Source organism: Xenopus laevis, chromosome 9_10L (assembly GCF_017654675.1).
Source record: "Xenopus laevis strain J_2021 chromosome 9_10L, Xenopus_laevis_v10.1, whole genome shotgun sequence".
Classification (NCBI taxonomy): Eukaryota; Metazoa; Chordata; class Amphibia; order Anura; family Pipidae; genus Xenopus; species Xenopus laevis.
In genome coordinates this window covers 130,702,399-130,728,601 of record NC_054387.1, presented here as the reverse complement: position 1 = coordinate 130,728,601, position 26,203 = coordinate 130,702,399, and the positions used below count along the sequence as shown (strand labels likewise).

The following is a 26,203-nucleotide window of genomic DNA, read 5'->3' as shown; positions in this document are numbered from 1 at the left end:
AGTTCCGCCACTAGAGTGAAATTCTGCCACTCTCCATTCATTTCTATGGGATTTTTATAGGCGTATTTATCAAAGGGCGAACTTTCACTTCACCCATTGATAAATACGCCTTTCAAAAGAAATGAATTGAGAGCTGTGGAATTTCACTCTAGTGGCGGAACTTCACTCTTTGATAAATTTACCCCATAGTGTATGAGAGGAGTGTGGTGAGTGTGTGAGAAGGTTGCAATAAAATAGGAGTTCAGGTAGGAGGGTGAAGAAGTGAAGGAAAGAACACAGAGACTGGACATGGGTGGCAGAAAGGAGATGAGGAGAGAGAGGACAAAAGCACCCTAAAGCACAAACGTCTAAGGCTTGGGATGCTTTTTGGAAGTGCATAGACATAAATGTTTCTAAAGAAAAAGTAATCATAGATCTGGGGAAAAAATGGGGGGAAATATCAGACCTAGTTCGGTTTTCTTTACGTTAAATAATACATTGGTGGTGGAGTAATTAAGGATCCCTTATGTCATCCAGTGTTAGAAGGTGATGTTCAACCAAATCAGACATCCTTTTACCTATAGCTCACATCCAATGGAATGTGCATTTTCACATTAGTAAGTAAGGTTGAAAAAGGACACACGTCCATCAAGTTCACACTTTTTTTTTTATATATATATATCTGCCTAACTGCCAGTTGATCCAGAGGAAGGCAAAAAACCCATCTGAAGCCTCTCCAATTTGCCTCAGAGGGGGAAAAATTCCTTCCTGACTCCAAAATGGCAATGGGACCAGTCCCTGGATCAACTTGTACTATGAGCTATCTCCCATATCCCTGTATTCCCTCACTTGCTAAACACCATCCAACCCCTTCTTATACCTATCTAATGTATCAGCCTGTACCCCTGATTCACTTCCCAGCTCTCCCTGTAACACCCCTTTCCCTCCTCTAATCTCATTGGCTCCCTCCTGTCTGCTGGGAGGAGCTACTGGGGAATAAAGCATCCAACCCCTTCTTATACCTATCTAATGTATCAGCCTGTACCACTGATTCAGGGAGACAATTCCACATCTTCACAGCTCTCACTGTAACAAACCCCTTCCCAATATTTAGGCGGTTAAACCCCAGAAAGACGTAGGGTCCATAACACATAATTAATTATGATATTTTGGAAATAGAGGAATTATCCAATAAGCAACATGGATGATAACATTTAGGGAAATAAAAAAAAGTCTGTGCTTAGCCATTGGGCTATTTAATTATACCTTGAAGAACAGAATCTGACCTACAGGCCTTCATGAATGGTACTATCCTAAGTCTATGGTCCAGGGCCCACAGTATTCATTACCCCTTTTATACATAAAATTGTATGGGGGATTGGGACCAATGCTCACCTGTTGTTCCACTTGACTCACCATAAACAAGATGGAGGGGGTTGCAGAGGTTCTCCTCTGGGGGGGGGTCAAAATCACTTTTTCCCAGGCAAAGTATTCTACATGAAGAAGTTGTACCAAACACACAAGGGCTGGTGAAGTGGGGCGAACCCCTGCACGTTTATTGGCATCAAGTGATGTAACATTTGGGGGGCGGACCCCTTTGTCAGACATGTATTTTACATGAACATGGAGATGAGACTTTCTAAGTATTCATTTTCTATGAGTTTAGTAGAAATGGATGTTTGTGCCTTGAGTAAAGTCAGCAATTATTTGCATTAATCTGCGTCTCATCCTCTTACAGACAACATTTTGTCTAATTATTGTTGTTTGTTATGAGCCAGGGATGTTGTGTGTCGTATCCTTGTGTACATCATCATCCCATACTGATTCCTGCTGACCTGGCTGTGTGCTCTCCACAAACAATATCACTTTGCATGGATAAAAGCACAGCCATCTCTTCCTTCAGGTACATCTTCATTTTGCACTGACTTGTCTCTCAGCATTTTCATTATAATTCATGACTAGTTCTATCATCTTGGGTGGTCACTTAAACAAGTTCTATATTGTGCAGATATTCTTACACAGGTACCTCTCACTGGTCTCATGGACCCTCTAAATACGATGCTGCACATTACCTTTCTCCTTCTCACTGGTAAGTACACTGAGCTAGTACTTGATTCTGTTCATTTTATAAGTGGGTTTAATGGGGATTTCTCTCTTAAACTTATAAAAAAAAACTCAATCGCAGAAAAAAAGTTGAGCTTCTTCAAGTTTTTTGCAGTTAGAATTTTGGTAAAAATAATAGAATTAAATAGGCTTTCCTCTGTGTGCCTATACTCAACAGAAACTAGATCATGAAGACTTTTTTTAGATATTCATATATTGAGGGCACTCAGTGCTATGTTGTATTGACCAAAACGTTAAGATTGTTTACATATTTTGTGATGATTTCCAGAGCCTTCAAAAGTTTTTCTGCCTCATTTTTTGGACAAGGACACATAATATGTTAATGCATCGATTCCAGTCTTGGAAGGCAAGTTTTGGTTTAATAAAAACCAGATTCGCAGTCAAACAGAGCTCCTTGTAGGTTGCCAGTCCACATAGAAACTGCCAAATAGCCAATCACAGCCACAGGAACTATTTTCATGCTTGTGTAGCTCCCCAACTCTTTGACCAGAAAGTTAAGATTGCTTAGATATATTGTGATGATTTCCAGATCCTTCAAAAGTTTTCCTGTCTGCCTTTTTGGACAAGGACACATAATATGTTAATGCAGTGATACCCAACCAGTATCTTGCCAAGCCCTTGAATTTTGCTCTCAGTGGCTTCCAAGCAGGTGCTTATTTTTGATCTCCTGGCTTGGAGGCAAGTTTTGGTTGAATAAAAACCAGTTTTGCAGCCAAACAGAGCTCCTTGTATGCAGCCAGTCCACATAGAGACTGCCAGATAGCCAATCACAGCCTCAGGAACTATTTTCATGCTTGTTTTGCTCCCCAACTCTTTTTACATTTGAATGTCTCTCATGAGATAAAAGGTAGAGGACTCCTGTGCTAATGGAACAGATTGAGAGGGAGGAGAGGTTCTAAGCATTTTAGCATGAACAATGTCTCTGTCCATAATTCCTTAATTAGGGGGGTAAAAGCCTATAATTATTGTTTGTTAGACAGGGGCCTATTTACTAAAATTCAGATTCTATTTTTTATACAAATTGTATTTTTTTCTCTAAAAATGTGTGGTTTTATTATTATTGCTCCAAAACTCCAAAAAATTGAGATTTATTAAATGTAAAAACTACAAAAAAAAAAACCTCTCCAAATAAGAGTAGTCAAGGTTCCATAGAATTCAATGGGAGCTGTGCTTATCCTATTGGACATTTTCAGACTTTTAGAGGTTTTTGTATTTTTTCCCCTAGTAATTGTCCAAAAAACTTGAATTTTTAGAAGTTTTAAAGATATTTATATTTTTTTAGTACATCTTTCAGCAATTTTCGTGAAACAGAAAAAAATTTTATTGGAAGAAAAACCAGCCTATTGGCTTTATTTACAGTTCTCATGATTATCTAGTAGACAAGATATGAAGATCCAAATTACAGAAAGATCCATTATACGGAAAACCCCAGGTCTTGGTAACAGGTCCCATACCTGTATCATCATCTTTCACCTAGAATGCTGCTATAATGTGTATAATATATTTCATTTTTAAATTAGTACATTCATTTTCTTATAAAACTGAAATGGGAATTTTTATAACTTTTATTTGGTTCTCTCCCCTGATTTAAAGAAATGTAAGCTGACTTTTTCCATAAATCATTGCGCTAGGAGATCCGTATTCCTCAGATATAGAGAGGACCACATGTCCTGTGAAATTCATTAGGGCTCTTACACAAGGGCGTTTTTAATGCATGCTGAGAGTGTAAAAGTGGATTGGAGTTCCACATTAAAGGCCAAATAATATAGCTAGGATGGAATTCTCTGGCTCAATGTAGCAAACTACACCTTTAGATGTGTCAGGCACTAGCAGGTAGTTACCCCTATCTGCCTGGGACCATTGCAGACAGCAAGCGACAAACACAACTATAACATTGGATTCACTTGCTCCAGATTGCGGTTTCTTGAAGGTCAACTAGGATGTCATTTGGGGTGAAAGCTTTCTTGCTAGATGTCTTAGATGTTCATAAAATATAGTAAACTGACTGATATGGCAATGTAACCTTGCTAAGTGGTGGGTCTGTCCAAATGTTGGACCAGTTAGGGTGGCCTGTACCCAAAACAACACTGATATAAAGCATATAGTAGATCAGTGGTCCCCAACCAGTAGCTCGCGAGCAACGTGTTCTCACCAACCCCTTGGATGTTGCTCCCAGTGGCTTCAAATCAGGTTCTTATTTTTGAATTCCAGGCTTGGAGGCAAGTTTTGGTTGTATAAAAACCAGATGTACTTCCAAGCAGAGCCTCCTGTAGGCTGTCTGTCTACATAGAGGCTACCAAACAGCCAATCACAGCACTTATTTGACATCCGAAAATTCTTTGAAACAGGCATTCAAAAAGGCAGACTTCCACCAGGCAAAGGTTTTCAAAGTGAAAAGTAGTTTATTATATCCATAGCCTTACGCGTTTCGTGTTAGCAAACACTTAATCATAGCCTATAAAATTATTCGGACGCCCATTGACTAATGCATTTGGACAAAATAGTCGTGAGTAGAAAAATTTTCACTTGCATTAAAATTGTCACGCATTAAAATTATTTTGACGCCCATTGACTTCAATGCGTTTTGTGAATTTTTCTCTGCAAATTTGCAAATTTTTCTCTAAATTCATGAATATTTCTGCAAAGCTAATGACTAATGTCTACCTATTTCAGGATGGACCAAACCCTAGTGCAAATGCCCTTTTAATTAAATCTTGTCATTTAATATTGATAGTCACACCAGCGGCAGGGTTATGTTCTACTGTTTCTGTCTGTGCACCAGCAACTGCTTTCCAATTGTGTTTCCTACAGTATTTCAGCAGAGTTCTCTAACTGTATAATCCTAAAGAGGGTGGATTTAAGGACAATTAAAAGTTGTCTTACCTTAGAGCCTCCAGTAGGCTGGAATCAATTAATGCAGGAGGTGGAAGGACTGCTTGAGGGAGTGACTAGGTTTTGCTAGACCAAGGATTTACAACCCAAGTCCATGAAGTACCTCTAACAATGCAGCTTTTAGGGTTATTTCTAAGTGAGCACATGAGCAGCTGTCTAATCCCTGCAATTAATGCTAATAAAGATTGATGCTTTGCCCTACATGTCTGCTTGACTTCTAGGAAGAAGAAGTTAATTAGAAAATACTAGAAAATAAGTCCTTTACAAGTGTCGTACAGAGGAATTATCTGATGGTCAACCTCAGATAATGTTAATTTGTGCAGTACAAACAGAGGATAGAGAGAAAATGATTGTATTGGCCCAAACTAGCTCCAGCATCTTATTCAGCATCCTACTGGAAAGTGCTTCCAGAGATGTACTAGGAGGCTTCCATGAATGTCTATCCCTCTAACACAGAGCAAAGGAGACCCTTGAAACCCAACCTCCAGGGACTTGTGCTGAATATATAAAATATATGAAACACTGAACATTCCTAATTACTTTTTAATTGTTTATTTACATTATATTTTAAACCTCATTTTTGTACACTTAGATGATTTGTATAGAGATACCCAACAGGTTTTAAATCATCAACCTAATCCCTTTCTCTGAGACCATTTCTGAGCACTTCCATTTATCAGCTAAAGTGGACTTGCAATTAATTAAATAGCATGGGTGCTAAAGTGCATCAGTGCAGTTACCCATATCAACCAATCAAATCTTTACTTTGATGTTCTAACTTATTGTAGGCTAATAACTAATTGCAGATTGGTTTCTATTGGTAACTGTCGATTAAATCATGTGCATCCCTGCTGTTCTCTTCTAGTGGCTTCAGATATTTCCTAAAAAATACTGCCAGGACTCTCTTAAGGACAGTACAGGCAATTCTATAATTAAAAATGAGATTGAAGTGCAAAAAAGTGAAACAACTTCACATTGCAAAATGATATACCAGAATAATCGTCAAATAGGCCTAGGAATCATAAATGCACCTTCATGTGTTGCTTTTGGGATGTCTGTAAAACGAAAGAAGTTAATTTCTCTTATTTGCTAAAAAAGTTAATTATAAGCAATACAATAAGATCAAGATTCTTCAGAACACGAAGGTTTATTTATGAAGGTCTGGTGGAAAGAGGAAGAAGATCTGAAAAACCAAGGCTATTAGAATTCCATCTACTAAGCACTTGCACCTAAACCTTCCAGCAAAAGGGAGCCATGTATTTAATTACTGCCATAAGTAGGGTTCCCTATCACTTTGTGTCTCCCAAGGTTTCTCACTTGGTCATTTAGACTGAATGGCTATCATGGAGCTTTCCAAGAAATGCTCGTGTGCCACCACCTCATGTCCTTCTGGTTTGAAGTAATGGCAAATGTGTGCCACACAGAGATGGGAGAACCTATTGGTGCACATAGTGTTTCATCTTCAGGAGCTAAGAGCATATCACATTGGAGTAAAGTGCAAAGTAGAAAACATATTTAACTTTGCACTCATTCATCGATTTTGCATCTTGCCCCTTTTTATTTTGTACATGAGGAATGCTCATCAAGGCCCTATAAGCATAAACACAGTTTAAAAAAAATGTTTGGGAAAAAAAATAAATGAGAAAAAAAAATGTAAATAAGCTGTAGGGATAAATGTGAAGATTTGATAATATTGTTGTTTAGAGGATTTACATGAATCTGCCCAGACTTTCAATGTCCGCAAGAACTTCTGGAATTAGAAATGATGCTTCTTACTGAGAAATTCAAAGCCCGGGGCACATTTATTAGTACAAACTGTCAGCTGGGAAAACAACTCATCCCTCAGAACTTGTTGGGCCAGAATTCTCCTCTTTGTAACACGTGTGTGGCTCCATGTGTAGCTACGCAAGTCAATGGGTTGAAAACAGGTAACCTTAATCTCGCAGTCTGAGCAGTTTCCAAACTGTATAATGACTTTAGTGATGTTCTCAACCCACTCAGACAGAATACTGTAGGATGGAAGGAGTTAACCTTAGCCACTCTTTGGGCAGGAAAGTGGAAAAAATGTTGACATAATGATTTGAAGTTTTTGTAAGGGGCAATATATATACAGTATTTACTGTAGATAAAGGGGTTGTTCACCTTTGAGTTAACTTTTAGTAATCCTGACAATTTGCTATTGGTTTTCATTTTTTTCTTATCTGTGTTTTTTGAGTTATTTAGCTTTTTATTCAGCAGTTCTCCTGTTTGCAATTTCAGCAATCTGGTTGCTAGGTTCCAAATTCCCCTGGCAACCATGCATTGATTTGAATAAGAGACTGGAATATGAATAAGAGAGGCCTGAATAGAAAGACGAGTAATAAAAAGTAGCAATAACAATATATTTGTAGCCTTACAGAGTATTTGTTTTTAGATGGGGTCAGCGACCCCCATTTGAAAGCTGAAAAGAGTCAGAATGATAAAGGCAAATAATTCAAAAACTTTAAAAAATAAATAATGAAGACCAATTGAAACATATCTATAACAAAGGCTAACTTTGAAGCAAGTCGTGATATTTTCCTTATCCTTGTTATTTCATTAAAGATACATCTGATCCCTCACTTGGCTCTGTTTCTCATCTACCCTCTCTATGCCACTGTTTTGTAGTGTAAACTTGTCTCCCCCGGTCACCCACTTATTGGAAATCTCTATAAAAATGTATATTTATTGTACTCCAAGGTACGGCACCTACCTCCTCATGTGAGCAAAGCCCATCCTTACATTAAAGAATAAAGGGTGTAACCAACAGCTGAGTCATTCAAATATCTAATACAAGTATGGGATCCATTAACCGGAAACCCATTATCCAGAAAGCTCCAAATGATACATCTCCCATAGATTCCATTTTATCCAAATAATCCACATTTTTAAAAAACTTCTTTTTTCTCTGTGTAATAATAAAACAGTAACTTGTACTTGATCCCAACTAAGATATAATTAATCCTTATTGGAGGCAAAACCAGCCTATTGGGTTTATTTCATGTTTACATGATTTTCTAGTAGACTTAAGGTATGAAGATCCAAATTACAGAAACATCTCTTATTCGGGAAAACTCCAGGTCATGAGCCTCCTGGATAACAGGTCCCATACCTGTACTTGATCCCAACTAAGCTATAATTAATTCTTATTGCAAGCAAAATCAGTTTATTGGGTTATTTAATGTTTACATGATTCTCTAATAGACTTAAGGTATGAATAATGGAAAGATCCCTTATCTGGAAAGCCTCAGGTCCTTAGTATTCTGGATAACAGGTCCCTTACCTGTAAACCATAAGTCACATCTTACAGATCATTCTTATCCACCTATTAATCTTTATCTACTGCCCCCAACATAATATCATCTTGTTGTCTTCTCACAACATTCATTTTGCCTTTAAACATTCATTATGTACATTGTATTATAATTTATAAACCCAGCCTAAATTTCCTGTTGTCAGGCTGCTATGCCTTTTATCAAAACCAAATAAGTAAAATAAATATATATGTGTGTATTTCTGAGTAACATTCAGGGAACAATTTGTCTTTGTTCATTAGTAGAACACTTCAAGTATCTGTGCCATACCTTGAGTGTGAAGTAAACCAGGAACATATTCATATGAAAACATAAAAGATATAACAATAGGACAAGGGGTGGGATGTGACTAGAGAAGATATTGATGAACCAGGAAGAATTTTCAGAATAATGATGGTACCAAGAAGGCAGATCTTTGAGGAGGCGCAGAGCGAATAAAGAGAGAGCAGAATAGAAGGGAGATAGACTCAAGGGTCAGAACTACCAGGTCATAGTAAAGTGAAAGATCAGGAGGAATAATGGAAGAGGATATTTAGAAGGAAAGTTTGAAGACATAAACGGGGAGATGCACGCCAACCAATGTCTTAACCCAAGGCATAATAATTCTCAGTGGTGAAACAAAGGACAGATATTTGAAAAACAACTACATAGAGATGTGGGTTACTGTCTAGTTATATTCCGCCAGATATTTACTAAAAGACTGGCTGGTTTTGGAGAGTTAGAGTAATACAGACCCTACGGGAAGATACTGGGTGTGAAATCCGATAGAGAGGTGTGACAGGGAGGCAACAGAAACAGAAAACTTCATCCATCTCAAGAGACTCGCTGCTGTCACACCGACAAGATGAGGCTGTGTCTCTGGGCAGTGGCCGGGTGTTGCCTTCTCGCTGGTGAGTAGACGTCCAACTCTTGTATAGACTTAGTATAGACTTAGCGAGCTATGGGCCCATTCTGTAGTTTGTCAAGCCAGCACCTTCTTGTTTCCTATGTGTAAGTTTAATGTAACCAGTTTTGGTGATTGCAATTTGCATAAGCTAAAAAGGTTGAATTATTAAGGTGTAATAGGATCATGGTGCATTGTGGGTCCATCCTGGAGGTTATTTACTAACACCTGGAAGGAGTGAAACACAAGACATGTATGGGGAGTGTGTTTTGTCTCAAACAAAGGCAGGTGTTAAATGTCACAACTCGTGTGTCTATTTATCTCTACCGGTGATACCGTTTGTGTTTCAGAATCCCCCAATAATGACCATCTCTTATTTTGACCCCTGCAGGTTGTACAGTGACGGCTGCTTCTTCAGGTAAAAGATTTTCTTAATTGAATTCATTGTTATGGAAAGACTGAACACGTTTTTAAAAGAGATTATTCACCTTTAAATTAACTTTTACTGTGATGCAGTGTCTGGTTTTTATTTTTTGTGGTTTTTGATTTATTTTGCTCCTCATTCAGCAGCTTAGAACTTAAGCAATCTGGTTGCTAGGGTCCAAATTACCATAACAACCATGCAATGATTTGAATAAGAGGGATATGAATAGGAGAGGCCTGAATAGAAAGATGAGTAATAAAAAGTAACAATAACAATACATTGGTTGCCTTACAGAGCATTTGTTTTTCAGAAGGGGTCAGCGACGCCCATATGAAAGCTGCAAAGAGTCGGAAGAAAAAGACAAATAATTAAAGAAAGAATTGATAAATTGCTTAGAATTGGCCATTTTATAACATAGTAAAAGTTAACTTAAAGGTGAACCGCCCCTTTAATTGAATTTACATATAAAGAACTGTACATTTAATATAAATACCCAATTGTTTATTTATATGGATAAGGTTGGTGCATTCAATTGGCTGTGCGGGGAAACATAATGGATGTTCTTTACACGTTGCTCAAACATTACTCACGTGTGAGAGCCAATAACCTCAGCAGCTGCCAGTGACTTTATTATAAAGATGAATAAAGCCATAAAGATGCGTCACCTTAAGATATTCATGTCTGTATTGAGCAATGTATTTATGATCCGCACAAAAACAACCAAGACACTATATTGCAGTTTATTACAGGTCTATAATAGGAATTAAATTTTGCAGCCATAATTCAGCTGGGAAGGGATCAAAGAGGAGTAAAGTAATAAATAAAGTTAAATAATCTTAGTCATGAGGAAGGAGGATAAGATTTTGTTTCCAGAGAAGTCGACCACAATATACAAGACAGTACATAACATCAGGTATTGTGCAGTCAACACAAAGTCTAAAATATAATAAATCATTTTGAGTCTAAATTCTTCCAGCAAAACCATGGCACAGTACTGTAAATTATAAGGGATAATGTACCCCCTACTGTAAATGATAAGGATATTAGAAGTCACTGAGGGGTTGTTCTGTGACCATATAAAGACACAAGGCTGCAGGCTGAGTTATACAGGGAACTCTGAGTATCACTCATGTATTATAAGGGATAATGTACCCCCTACTGTAAATGATAAGGATATTAGAAGTCACTGAGGGGTTGTTCTGTGACCATATAAAGGCACAAGGCTGCAGGCTGAGTTATACAGGGAACTCTGAGTATCACTCATGTATTATAAGGGATAATGTACCCCCTACTGTAAATGATAAGGATATTAGAAGTCACTGAGGGGTTGTTCTGTGACCATATAAAGACACAAGGCTGCAGGCTGAGTTATACAGGGAACTCTGAGTATCACTCATGTATTATAAGGATAATGTACCCCCTACTGTAAATGATAAGGATATTAGAAGTCACTGAGGGGTTGTTCTGTGACCATATAAAGGCACAAGACTGCAGGCTGAGTTATACAGGGAACTCTGAGTATCACTCATGTATTATAAGGGATAATGTACCCCCTACTGTAAATGATAAGGATATTAGAAGTCACTGAGGGGTTGTTCTGTGACCATATAAAGACACAAGGCTGCAGGCTGAGTTATACAGGGAACTCTGAGTATCACTCATGTATTATAAGGGATAATGTACCCCCTACTGTAAATGATAAGGATATTAGAAGTCACTGAGGGGTTGTTCTGTGACCATATAAAGGCACAAGACTGCAGGCTGAGTTATACAGGGAACTCTGAGTATCACTCATGTATTATAAGGGATAATGTACCCCCTACTGTAAATGATAAGGATATTAGAAGTCACTGAGGGGTTGTTCTGTGACCATATAAAGACACAAGGCTGCAGGCTGAGTTATACAGGGAACTCTGAGTATCACTCATGTATTATAAGGGATAATGTACCCCCTACTGTAAATGATAAGGATATTAGAAGTCACTGAGGGGTTGTTCTGTGACCATATAAAGGCACAAGACTGCAGGCTGAGTTATACAGGGAACTCTGAGTATCACTCATGTATTATAAGGGATAATGTACCCCCTACTGTAAATGATAAGGATATTAGAAGTCACTGAGGGGTTGTTCTGTGACCATATAAAGACACAAGGCTGCAGGCTGAGTTATACAGGGAACTCTGAGTATCACTCATGTATTATAAGGGATAATGTACCCCCTACTGTAAATGATAAGGATATTAGAAGTCACTGAGGGGTTGTTCTGTGACCATATAAAGGCACAAGGCTGCAGGCTGAGTTATACAAGGAACTCTGAGTATCACTCATGTATTATAAGGGATAATGTACCCCCTACTGTAAATGATAAGGATATTAGAAGTCACTGAGGGGTTCTGTGACCATATAAAGGCAAAAGGCTGCAGGCTGAGTTATACAGGGAACTCTGAGTATCACTCATGTATTATAAGGGATAATGTACCCCCTACTGTAAATGATAAGGATATTAGAAGTCACTGAGGGGTTGTTCTGTGACCATATAAAGGCAAAAGGCTGCAGGCTGAGTTATACAGGGAACTCTGAGTATCACTCATGTATTATAAGGGATAATGTACCCCCTACTGTAAATGATAAGGATATTAGAAGTCACTGAGGGGTTGTTCTGTGACCATATAAAGACACAAGGCTGCAGGCTGAGTTATACAGGGAACTCTGAGTATCACTCATGTATTATAAGGGATAATGTACCCCCTACTGTAAATGATAAGGATATTAGAAGTCACTGAGGGGTTGTTCTGTGACCATATAAAGGCACAAGGCTGCAGGCTGAGTTATACAGGGAACTCTGAGTATCACTCATGTATTATAAGGGATAATGTACCCCCTACTGTAAATGATAAGGATAGTAGAAGTCACTGAGGGGTTCTGTGAACACATAATCAGAGCTACTGGTCTTTTCACTCCAGTTACAGTAAATATTGTCGCCCTCCAGTGTGTTATAAATACATTAAAAGTCACCAAGTAGGTGGGACATCCAGGTATGAATTCAAACACTTGCTTTAGTTTGCTTTAATTAGTCACAGAACTCTATTATTACTATTCATATTCAGGTCCCATTATGAGAATATAATTTACAGGGTAGGAGTAACTTTTTTGTCTCTTTTGCTGGGCAACAGACAGGATATTAAACATATATTAGATGATCATAGTTTTCCTTTCTCTGATGCAGTTGAGTTTACAGCTAGACAGTCACCTCTGAACAAACATACTGTATGTTTTCATGGATTATTGAAACTTACTGTGTATCTTGTTTATAACAAAGGTTGTGGCCAGCCCATCTTCTCAGACCGCATAGTAGGGGGCAATAATGCCGTGTTTGGAAAGTGGCCTTGGCAAGCCAGCATACTCAATCAGAATTCTCATGTCTGCGGAGGTTCCCTTGTGTCCAGTAACTGGGTGGTGTCAGCGGCACATTGTTTTCCCAGGTGAGAAACCGGTAAAATGGAATTATATGACACTAGGCGGATTCATGTGTTCCTATGGCAGTTGCAGGTGGACTAACTAAGGGTTCTTTGTATTCTGGTTCTTCAACCAATTTAATTTTCCTCTATTTTATGTTTCAGGAGCTTCAAGATAGAAAATCTCCGGGTGTTACTGGGTTGTAACAGTCTCACAAATCTAACCTCAGAAGCAGTCATCACCCGTGTGAAACGCGTCATTACCTATCCATTGTACAAGGGAGATGGAAGCAGTGGAGATATATCTCTGGTGGAAATGGAGAGTCCCATCATCTATTCCAGCTACATCCTACCCATCTGCGTCCCATTCCAAAATGATGACTTTCCATCAGGAAAGATGTGCTGGGTGACAGGCTGGGGAGACATTCAGACTGATGGTGAGGACAAGCAGAACGTAGGACATGTTCTTCCCCTTTAGATGTAATATTTACTGGTTTCTTGTTGGCTCTAACCTTGCTTCACCTCCTCATACATACATAATTCTCACTGTTGATGTTCACAATGGATGCCTTGTATACACTAAATTATCTATATGTAGCACCCTAGAGAAAGAACCGAGTAAAGATGGATGTAATTTTTAATATTTTACTTTATCTGGCCAACAATGTACAACAAAGTGGCAGAAAAAAAAACTTGAAATGATCCAGCTTTTAAAAAAATTTAAAAAAGATTTATTATACCCTGACCCTGGAAATAGCTCAAATTTGAAAATACACCACCTAAAACCTATGGAGGTTCTGTAGAAGTCAATGGCAGAGGTTCGTTGAGCATATGAAGAGGTCAACAGCCTGGTTGATGTTCCAGTATTTTTTTTGGGTTAAAAAAAAACTTGAAATGATCCAGTTTTTTAAAAAAAAAGATTTATTATACCCTGACCCTAGAAATAGCTCAAATTCAAAAATACACCACCTAAAACCTGTAGAGGTTCTGTAGAAGTCAATGGCAGAAGTTCCTTGAACCATTTGAAGAAGTTAATGGCCTGGTTGATGTCCGAGTATTTTTCGGGTTAAAAAAAAAAACTTGAAATGATCCAGTTTTAAAAAAAAATCAAATATTTGAGATTTATTCTACCCAGACCCTGGAAATAGCTCAAATTCTAAAATACACCACCTAAAACCTGTCGAGGTTCTGTAGAAGTCAATGGCAGAGGTTCCTTGAACCATTTGAAGAGGTTTTGCGCAAAACTCAAATAATGATTCAAATGTTTTTTTTTACCGAAAACTTGATCAAGTCGAGTTTTTTGGTTGTGGGACTGAAACTCGCAGAATTTGTTTTTTCACATTCGAGTTTTTTCTTAAATAAGATTCGATTCGAGTTTTGATTTCATTGGAGTTCATTAGAGGTCATTTGAGGTAAAAAAAAACTCTAATACCCCACCTTTGATAAATAACCAACCAAGTCTCAAAAATAGCCCCTCATTTAATAACCCATAGCAGCCAACCAGGTATGGTCTCTTTAAGAAGTGGTCAGCAAAAACTACCTGCTACCAGTTAATACTACCTCCTTTTTGTATGCTTTTCTTGTTCCTTGCAGCCACCAAGTTTTTGGGATGGAGTTGGTTCAGATAAGCTCAATAATGAATGCTATAGACCGTATTATTTTGTATTATCTCAGTGTAAGACCCTCAGTTTAACCCAGATTTGTTCTACTGCAGTGAGTCTTCCCCCACCATATTCACTCCAGGAAGTAGAAGTACCTCTCATCAGCGCTTCTTCTTGCAACAATATGTACCACTACAACTCTGACCTTGACCCTGCCACTAAACTAGTGTTTGAAGACATGATCTGTGCCGGTTATCCAGAAGGCCAAAAAGATGCCTGTCAGGTATATATAGCTATCTATTGGTGATACGGTTTAGATGAGGATACCAGGGAAGAGAGTGTTTCATATTATCTCTTCTCACTCTTTAGGGAGACTCTGGTGGTCCATTGGCTTGCAAATCAGGTAACTCTTGGTTCCTGACCGGAACTGTGAGCTGGGGGGATGGCTGTGCTGAACCCAACCGGCCAGGAGTTTACACAAAGGTCTCCAGTTTTTCTTTCTGGATTAATCAGTACATAAGTTTGAATGCCAATGTTACCATGCCAACTCCATTTGGCAGCAGCAGTCTCACCAAGAGCAGCCCAGCAAAAGAAGTTGTAACCAACACTGACTATAAAAGCAGCATTAATTCAGTGGGACTCGGTGTCCATGGCCCTGCATGGCTTTTAGGAGCCACGCTCCTTGCGTCAATTTTTAGAGGCTTCTGAAGAATGGATTTGGAATATAAATAGCTCAGAGGCACAATTTATTTTGCATATTATTCCCTTTATTCATACCTTCCCAAGCGAAGATCACAAACTAGAGACTTTTCTACTGCACCTGAAGATGTTTCCTTGGTCTTCAGAAATGTTTTGGATGTATTATTAGCAACTGCTTTTTCTCTATGATCAATTTTGAGCTTGACCAGGATCCATCCAACCTGATCGCCTGATGCAACTAACTTTTATACTATCCTAATAATATCCTTCTGTAAAAACCTTAGGTCCAATAGCTCACTGTATTGTTGCCTTCATCCTCTTGCTTGCTCCTCCTGCTATTCACACATATATCACATTTTGTAGCTGTGCTCCATCTCGTGGTCAAACATATGAAATGAATAAATTACCTTCATGATGTATTTCTATAAACTGCATACTGTCCATTTCTGGGGATGTCACATGTAGATATGTTATATGTATGCAGAGATGCTGAACTCAAGGCTTAGAGGCCACACACATTATTATTAGTATTATCATCTGTTATTGAGTTATATGTTGTTTAGTAGGTACTAGATACTTATATGTTGTTTAGTAGGTAGATACTTATTATTCACACTATCTGGGACTGGCATCACTGTGCAACACTGATCTACTCTATTCCCTCTGCATATGGAGTCAGGGGAACAACAATGAACAAAGCATACTGCCCCCCATAATAATAACTGATGAAGCTGAAGGAGCAAACTGTTGGCAATAACAGTAATTCAGGTTGGGACCAAGGCAGGAGAATTAGCACCGGAGTGGCTCCATGAGGCAATATGCAATAACTTCCATCATCATGGCGGCATAAGCAAAGAAGAGTCACCCACATACCATCAGGGACCAATGGGAGAAGCTGCTGGGTCTTCCTCTACCAAGCTGAATGTCTGAATGGTCTTGAACAAAGTTATGGGCCCATAGCTTGCTGACAGCTCTTCTTGAGAACATAAGGACATTCTAAAATATGTGTGTGTGTGTGAAATAATTGGTAATTTGATAATGTCTCCTTGTATGTCTCAGAAGCACCTCAGCACACACTGTATATATGATTATTTATCAGGGGAATATAATAAACTGTCACATTGTAAATTGCACCTGTATCATATTTAGGGAATATATAAATACATTTTGAGTCATATATTGGCGTGGCACTGGGTTTATTTAGCAAACACAGGTCCCTTTGTGCCGGTTCATTAGATGAGAGGTCTCCTTCATATCCAGATGCAGGGATACCTAAAACATGATTTTGTGACTTCCGTGTAACATCTGGTAAGTTTTATACTGGTCTAGTAACCTATAGCAACCAATTAGCCAGTGGCATTAATTGGTCAGCTGGTTGAAAACGAACATTTGAATAGTTGTTAGAAATCAACATTGTGCCTTCTATTACCCTTTTTGTCTAAATGTGCCCATAATTCAGAGAAGACTGTGGGGGTCGTTTATGGTCTTGCAACCCTTGTTGCCCTTGCACTCAATGGGGCTCATTTATAAACATTGGGCAAATTTGCACCTGGGCGGTAACCCATAGCAACCAATCAGTAATTAGCTTTCTTAAGCTAACTGCAGGTTGAGCACTGAAAGCAATCTTCTGATTGGTTGCCATGGGTTACTGCCCAGGTGCAAATTTGCCCAATGTTTATAAAGAGACAATTCGCTTGCATCAAAACGGGCGCCAGCATCAAAGTTGCTGGCAAGCAAGGGCTGGCAAGTCTGCTGTTAGGGGTATCTGTTAAAAGGGTGGAGCTCGGGCAGTTTGGTGCTTGGTTGTGAAGGTCAAGGGGTGAGCAGACAGCTTGTCTAACTCTAAGGGGCCCATTTATTAAGCTTCTTATTTTTTTTTGGTAGTCTCTTCCAGATATTTATTATACCCCAAAGCTGCTAAAAATCCGAATACGAAAACACTCCATCTCAAACCTGTCGAGGTCATGTAGAAGTCAATGGCAGATGTCCCAGAAGTTGTTTCTTGATCTGTGCTGGATAATCCGCTAAAGTCAGGGGGTTTTGTCCAAAAATCCAATAAAGTCAAGTTTTTGCAGTGACAATTCGAGCAAGTTGAGTTTTCGGAGCACCAAATGTAATTGACTTACAAATTTGTCTCGATTTTGTTTTCGCTCCTACTTTTTCGAGAAGAATTATTGATAACCAATTTGGGGATGGGAGTTAGGTCGACTTTGTTGTCTTAAAAAAAATTGATTAATTTGAGTTTTAGTAAATTAACCCCCTAAATGTGAGATTAGAGCTCTCTGGAAAAAAACTCACACATTTTCTAATCATTCCTATGGGATTTTTAGAATCGTATTTATCAAATGTGAAATCAACCTTTAACTCATTAATAAATGTGATGCTAAAATCCCATAGAATAGAATACCATTGAATAGAAAGTGGGTGAGTTTTTCTACAGTGAGTTCTAATCTCACATTTTGCTAAACCTGCCCGTGAATGTTAGTTGCTCCCATAGCCATAATAAAGGGAAGCAGAATTGGACAACTGATGCCAATAGGCAATTTTACTGCAGTTTTTATATATAGTTGAACTACAAACAACTGCTGACTCAGCGACCAGCAACTGAAGATACAGATCAGGAGGCAGGAGTTTGGGCACGCAGAGAGTGACGTAGCAGTGAAAGCAGAGACTGCCGTAGGCTAAGAAAGACAACACTGATGTTTAAACCAAACTGATTCCCACCGCAAATTAAAACAAAAAACTTGTGGAAAATCCCAGGGTGCGGTGTGTTAGAGTTTCAGCATCTCGGGTGTTGTCCTGTGCTCACATTTTATTCAATTGGTAACAGCAGGGGACGGGGTCTCACTGGGTCCAACTGCAGCTCAAACGAATTCCCGAGCAGGGGCTTATGAATACACTACACTGAGCTTTGTCAACACTTAGGCACTTTCACAACTACCATGGGCTGAATCAAAAAAAAAATTCTTAACCCGAAAATGTGATTATTGACCAAAATAAAAAAAATTCTATGAAAAATTAAATTTTCGTAGAAAACACAACCGGATCCTTAATAAATAATCCCCTTAGTCTCAAATCTCCAATCAAGAAGAGTACTACACATCTCCCCTTGCCATGCAGTGGCTCTGCCTTTGGTGCCGTCTCAATACAGGAAAGCACAATCCAACAAAACACAGAACAATAATGCACAGTACAATAAGGCAAAATACTTTAGGTCTACAATGGCCCCTGGGGGTACTGTTCTTGTTTTATGCAGTTCCTATTTTGTTTTACACCTGTAGAGAAATAATATGCCTCGACGGGTCTTTAGAGTTGGTCTGTTCTAGTGAGAACTTGCCCGGCACAACGCAGCATTAGTATTTGTGCAACAGTAAAACACCCACTTGTAGTCATTACACAACAGATACTATCAATGAAAGATACACACAGGTTAAGAAGAAAAAAAGACATGCCCTAAGGAAACCTGCAACAATAAAAGCAGCTACACAATGCACACAATGCATGTAAATCCTCAAGAACAACCCCTGAAGTGACAGAAAAGAAACAAGGTGACAGTTTTTGCAAGACGATAATATTTGTGCCTCCAGTCTGTATTTACCAAAGTTTGGGTCTTAAGGTTTCCGTTGTGATGTTAGGAATTTAATGTAACAATGCGGTGAATTCTCTACTGAAGCAGCAAGAAAACCAGATATACCTGAGGAGTAATAGAGTCTCTGATCTTCAGGTACTGGTAAAGGAAGATTCCTCACGGATCCCAGGAGAAGCTGACCCACACGCTGACAGAAGAGTGGCCTGAGCTTCCAGGAAAGTAAAACTGTAGCGGGAAGATAATTCCGACTGGAGATATGTGGTCTTAATGATGACCTCTTCCTACAGGTATTTGGAGAAAAGGGTCCTTCACAAGGTGAAGCTCCTTGTGGGAAGGGATGGGGTTAATCCATACAGCTGAGAAGAACACAGATTCTCCTAGAGATAAGTAACCATGGACCGTTGGAAACTTGGGTATGTATGCAGTCCCAGATTTAGGAGCCATCAATGATGTAAGCCCCCCCACTTAGGTAGATAACCATGCAATCAAAATGGAGTAATGCAGTAATAAGCTAAGTCAGAACCCAGAAGATCTGTACCACCGATGCTGAGATGCCAAGGGAGAAGAACTGAGCCGAATCCAGAACCGAGCCGAAGTCAGGAACCGAGAGAACCACGGAGAATGCAGACGCCGAAGTTACTTCCGGATTGACGTAGTGCCCCTTAAATAGTCAGAGGAAGGCAACTGCAAGCTCCGGCACAGAGCTGCCTTACATATGACTAACAATATGACAGTACAGATATGGGACCTGTTATCCAGAATGCTCAGGACCTGGGGTTTTCTGGATAGCAGATCTTTCCTTAAGATGGATCTTTATATCATAAATCTACTAGAAAATCATGTAAACATGAAATAAACCCAATAGGCTGGTTTTGCTTCCAATAAGGATTAATTATATCTTAGTTGGGATCAAGTACAAGTTACTGTTTTATTATTAATGAGAAAAAGGAAATCATTTTTAAAAATGTGGATTATTTGGATAAAATGGAGTCTATGGGAAACGGCCTTTCGGTCTTTCTGGATGATGGGTTTCGGGATAACGGATCTTTCTGTAATTTGGATCTTCATTTCTATTAGAAAATCATATAAACATGAAATAAATATAGGCTGGTTTTGCTTCCAATAAGGATTAATTATATCTTAGTTGGAATCAAGTACAAGTTACTGTTTTATTATTCCACAAGAAATCATTTTAAAAAATGTTTATCTTCATGTTTATTTGGATAAAATGGAGTCTATGGGAGACGGACATCCTGCAATTCAGAGCTTTCTGGTATATTTGGTTTCCAGATGACGGATCCCATTCCTGTACTCTCAGAGGACTGTTCATTGAATGCAAAGCAGCTTAATCCTTTCCATTCAGTCCTGCAGGCAAATTCCTTTTGATAATAAACTAAAGAACAAAGTAAAGAAGATCCTAGTCCAATCAAGGCATGCTCCTTGGCCACTCCAGGTCAGTAATCATGGGACCTTCCCCCAGGGGACCCTTACTGTTATCCCACTGGTTACCTGGCTATCAGGGTGATAAAGTAAACTGGAGACCCCGATGAAAAGAAAATGTTTCTGCAGGCACAGTCCACCCTTGTTCCACCCACTCCTTAGAGGCCTCACCCTTTCATGGCGTTTGAATCACATCTTTCCATCTCAAGCCCCACCTCCGTCTTGAGGACCCTGACTTCAGTACCAGCTCTACCCCCCGGATGGCAGCTCTGGTATCATAGGGGAAAGAGCACGTTATTGGAATTGTTTTTTAAGTGTGGGAGGGAACCAGAGTTCCCTGGTGGAAACCCACAAAGACTGTACAAGCTTGGTTGGGGGGACAGGTAACAGTGGAAAGGGGGCACCCTGCCTTCCCAGTGGTAAATGACCCCTTTAGCCTTGTTAGTTAGTCTTCAGACTGTGTCACTTCCAATAACTAGCAAACATATGTTAGTTACCCTAAATGACTTTCCTGCTTCACTCACCTTCTATTCTTCTAGGGTAAAATCCATGAGTATTCTATACCCATGTTCTATATTCGCTAAGCCCCATGCTAGTGAAATAGGAAGAAGACTAAGACAGGTATGTGAACGTTGGTTGAGATAAGATTCGATTTCAGCTTACCTTAAAAAAAGGTTATTGTGATTTACTTGCTTTATAAGTAATAGTCAAAATTGAACTCTCAGGTTGGGGGGGGGGTGAAATTAAAAAGTAATGTGTAGCCTTTAGCCCTATTCTGAAAAATACAGAAGAAAGCTCCTTAGGGGCAGATCTTCAATACAATACACGTTGGAGCAATGGTCCCCAACCAGTAGCTCGTGAGCAACATGTTGCTCTCCAACCCCTCGGATGTTGCTCCCAGTGGCCTCAAAGCAGATGATTATTTTTGAATTCCAGGCTTGGAGGCAAGTTTTGGTTTCATAAAAACCAGGTGCATTGTCAAACAGAGCCTCAATGTAGGTTGACAATCCATATAGGGTCTTTCAAATGGCCAATCACAGCACTTATTTGGCACCCAAGAACATTTTTCATGCTAGTTTTGCTCCCCAACTCCTTTTACTTCTGAATGTTGCTCACAGGTTCAAAAGGTTGGGGATCCCTGAGTTTGGATACCACTTAGGTGAAAGGAGTGGCTGATTGTTGAATATTCACCCAGTGCTTGTAGAGGCAAAACATTTGTTTCTATAGTCCCTCTAGCATAATTGTCCCCAACCAGTGGCTCACAAGCAACATGCTCCTCACCAACCCCTTCGGATGTTGCTTCCAGTGGCCTCAAAGCAGTTGCTTATTTTTGAATTCTAGGCTTGGAGGAAAGTTTTGGTTTCATGAAGCCAGGTGTACTGCCAAACAGTTCCTCCCGTAGGCTGCCAGATAGCCAATCACAGCCCTTATTTGGAACCCCCAGGACTTTCTTCATGCTTGTGTTGCTCTCCAATTTTTTTTTCATTTGAATGTGGGTCACAAAAGTAAAAAAGGTTGGGGCTTTAGCTGCATGTTGAGATTGTAGCGGCATGTAGGTGGTACTGTATCTGTGTATGGGCAATGAACCCTATAATCTATAAAGGCCACTATACTGTATGTTGTTAATCTTAGGTACCATGTCTTCTATACATGAATCTTTCTCATGAAGTGCAGATAATATAGTAAATCCTATACTGTACTTTACAGATAATACAGCAAATCCCACCATGTGTAGGGCAACTACAGTACACTTGGACTCAATGAATCTGCAATAAAATTGGAAATTAAATTAACAGACCTGGATTGAGAGACTGGTTATTCGGGCCTGTTTGTCTGACACAGGAAGTAACTATCTGCCAGTTTATCTGATTCTGTGCTGGCTGTCACCTGGATGTGTGATGCACAGATATCAGATGTTTGCTAAGACAGTGGGGGTCATTTATCAACACTGGGCAAATTTGCCCATGGGCAGTAACCCATGGCAACCAATCAAATTGCTGCATTCATTATTCTACTTGCAGCTGGCTTTAAAAAGCTAACCACCGATTGGTTGCTATAGGTAACTGCCCATGGGCAAATGTGCCCAGTGTTGATAAATGAGCCCCAGTGTCACTTCTTGCTAGCCAAATCAAGCGCATTGTTTCCTGTAGGTAGTTTCCTATTCTATGCTATTTATATTGTGATAAGGATGCCCCACCTGCATTCTATGTGTTATAGAACTACAACTACCACAGAGATCCTTCATTTTACTGACACCGATGTTTAGGAACCCTGTATATTAGTTCCCCAATATGTCTTTTTTTAAAGGCGCTATCAAGCTTTGGGCCATATTTATGAAAAACAAATGCTTTGTAAGGCTACAAATGTATTGTAATTACTACTTTTTATTACTTATTTTTCTATCCAGGCCTCTCCTATTCATATTTCAGTATCTAATTCAGATCAGTACATGGTTGCTAGGGGAATTTGGACGCTAGCAACCACACTGCTAGCAGTACAAACTGGAGGGCCGCTGAATAAAAAGATTATCACTCTCTACATCATATTTAGGGGCACATTTACAAAGCTCGAGTGAAGGATTCGAATTAAAAAAACTTCGAATTTCGAAGTGTTTTTTGGGCTACTTCGACCATCGAATGGGCTACTTCGACCTTCGACTACGACTTCGACTACGAATCGAACGATTCGAACTAAAAATCGTTCGACTATTCGACCATTCGATAGTCGAAGTACTGTCTCTTTAAGAAAAACTTCGACCCCCTAGTTCGGCAGCTAAAAGCTACCGAACTCAATGTTAGCCTATGGGGAAGGTCCCCATAGGCTTGCCTGAGTTTTTTTGATCGAAGGATATTCCTTCGATCGTTGGATTAAAATCCTTCGAATCGTTCGATTCGAAGGATTTAATCGATCGAACGAATAATCGTTCGATCGTAGGATTTGCGCTAAATCGTTCGATATTCGAAGTCGAACGATTTTAGTTCCTAGTCGAATATCGAGGGTTAATTAACCCTCGATATTCGACTCTTGATGAATCGACCCCTTAAAGTTACAGTATATAATGAGACTGCTCTTGAAGGTGTCACTAAGTGATTACTGAGTACTTTCCTGGTGACCCAATTCATGGATTGACTCATCACTTTGATGTTTGATGAAGTTTGTCAATGGCTTATGCACAGTAAGTTATCAATCATTTCCACACATGTTCCAGATTTCATTCCTAGAAAATAGAATGTCCCTTAGCTCCTTCATCCACATTTGCCTCCACTTGATGTATTTCCCACCAACTTGTAGGCAAGTGCTTAGTACAGGGCACATGGTTGCAAGGACGCCTGGATGTGCCTAGACGTGCAATGGAAGCCATTTACTGGACGTGACGTAATTCCAACAGAACTTGTGTAAGAAAAACTTAGCTTATTTGTTTTGCAGTTTCTGTTTCACTTTGTATCCTTTGAGCAGATATTCATTCACCAATGGACAGCTATCATTTTTACCTACTGAAATTTCACCTGTTAATATGATTCTTTGACTTGGCCCAATAGTCGAATACACAGTCGGCCATGTGACCGGAGAAGTCCCTTTCCTGGAACACAAGTAAACTCCTGAGGATGGCCCTGAAGTTCCTCATTTTGTGCTACTGATAAAATGGTTCTGCTCCTGTAGACAACTGCTTCCTCCTCTCATTACTGAAGGGAGTAGAATAAAAATCATTTGATTACCAGGATTTATCCGTAGCATCGCCTGTCAACCAAGAAAATACGTTAAAAAGAAACTTTTCTCCACATTTGTGGCAAACTCTTGTCACTGAACAATGACTACGTGGTTCTACTGCTGGAGACAAATGTTTCCTCCTCTCGGTACTGAAGTGAGTAGAATAAAAGTCACGTGATTAACAGGAATTGACTTAGTATCTCCAGTAACTCTAGAAGTCAAAAATAACTTTTCTCCACATTTGTGGCAGATATTTTTCTCTGAACAGTGACCACAAGGTTCCAGGTCTGGACTGGGAGTCAAAATAGGCCCCTGGCATTTAAAGTACCCAGAGGCCTAACCAATCTCCCACCAGCCCACTCCACAGTGATTGTCTATGGCATCTTACAGCAGCCCGTCTGACATTTGCCAGGACTCACAGATTACCAGTCTGGGCCTGCCTGGAAGCAACTGTTTCCTCTTTTTGGCACTGAAGGAATAGAATAAAAGTCATGTGATTAACAAGAAGCAACATAGTATCTCCAGTCAATTAAGAAGATACTTTAAAAAAAATAACTTTTCTCCAGATTTGTGGTAGATCTCTTGTCTCTGAACTGTGACCACATGGTTCTACTCCTGGAGGCACCTGTTTCCTCCTCTCGGTACTGAATTGAGTAGAATAAAGTCATGTGATTCACAGGAATTAACGTAGATTATCTCCAGATAATCAAGAAGATACCTTAAAAAAGAAACTTTTCTCCACATTTGTGGCGATCTCTTGGTCTCTGAACAGTGACCACATGGTTCTACTCCTGGAGGCAACTGTTTCCTCCTCAAGGCACTGACGGGAGTAGAATAAAAGTCATGTGATTAACAGGAATCAATGTAGTACCTCCAGTCAATCAAGAAGATACTTTAAAAAAATAACTTTTTTTTGTGGTAGATCTCTTGTCTCTGAACAGTGACCACATCATTCTACTCCTGGAGGCAACTTTTTTCACCTCTCATTACTGAAGGGAGTAGAATAAATTCATTTGTTTACCAGGAATCTCATAAAGCTTAATTTTTATATTATATTGTCCAGTAAAGCTTAATGTTAATAACATTTTATGGTATATTGCGTTGGCCTGTAAAGTGGTTTTGTTTCTGGTCAGATTCAAACTCTTCCGTGTTAATAAAGAAATGCAAATGATATAATGGAAATAACCAGTGGGAGACATCCTTATATCTGTTACTTGTCAGGGATATTACTTATTCCTTATAATACATGAATGATACTCAGAGTTCCCTGTATAACTCAGCCTGCAGCCTTGTGTCTTTATATGGTCACAGAACAACCCCTCAGTGACTTCTAATATCCTTATCATTTACAGTAGGGGGTACATTATCCCTTATAATACATGAATGATACTCAGAGTTCCCTGTATAACTCAGCCTGCAGCCTTGTGTCTTTATATGGTCACAGAACAACCCCTCAGTGACTTCTAATATCCTTATCATTTACAGTAGGGGGTACATTATCCCTTATAATACATGAATGATACTCAGAGTTCCCTGTATAACTCAGCCTGCAGCCTTGTGTCTTTATATGGTCACAGAACAACCCCTCAGTGACTTCTAATATCCTTATCATTTACAGTAGGGGGTACATTATCCCTTATAATACACGAGTGATACTCAGAGTTCCCTGTATAACTCAGCCTGCAGCCTTGTGCCTTTATATGGTCACAGAACAACCCCTCAGTGACTTCTAATATCCTTATCATTTACAGTAGGGGGTACATTATCCCTTATAATACATGAGTGATACTCAGAGTTCCCTGTATAACTCAGCCTGCAGCCTTGTGCCTTTATATGGTCACAGAACAACCCCTCAGTGAATTCTAATATCCTTATCATTTACAGTAGGAGGTACAATATCCCTTATAATACATGAGTGATACTCAGAGTTCCCTGTATAACTCAGCCTGCAGCCTTGTGCCTTTATATGGTCACAGAACCCCTCAGTGACTTCTAATATCCTTATCATTTACAGTAGGGGGTACAATATCCCTTATAATACATGAGTGATACTCAGAGTTCCCTGTATAACTCAGCCT

General features: G+C 39.3%; 1 protein-coding gene across 1 annotated transcript in view; it reads left to right on the top strand.

Annotated features, from left to right (window-relative positions):
* The window catches only part of LOC108703964 (transmembrane protease serine 9), a 32,204-nt gene extending 15,639 nt beyond the window's left edge, over window positions 1-16,565 (top strand). The window contains exons 7-12 of the mRNA XM_018240276.2: window positions 9,109-9,217; window positions 9,602-9,628; window positions 12,953-13,115; window positions 13,254-13,525; window positions 14,803-14,972; window positions 15,059-16,565. Of these exons, the coding sequence (XP_018095765.2) occupies window positions 9,109-9,217; window positions 9,602-9,628; window positions 12,953-13,115; window positions 13,254-13,525; window positions 14,803-14,972; window positions 15,059-15,397 (1,080 nt within the window). The 3' untranslated portion in view covers window positions 15,398-16,565. The remainder of the gene's footprint in view (window positions 1-9,108; window positions 9,218-9,601; window positions 9,629-12,952; window positions 13,116-13,253; window positions 13,526-14,802; window positions 14,973-15,058) is intronic.
* The last annotated feature ends 9,638 nt before the right edge of the window (window positions 16,566-26,203 follow it).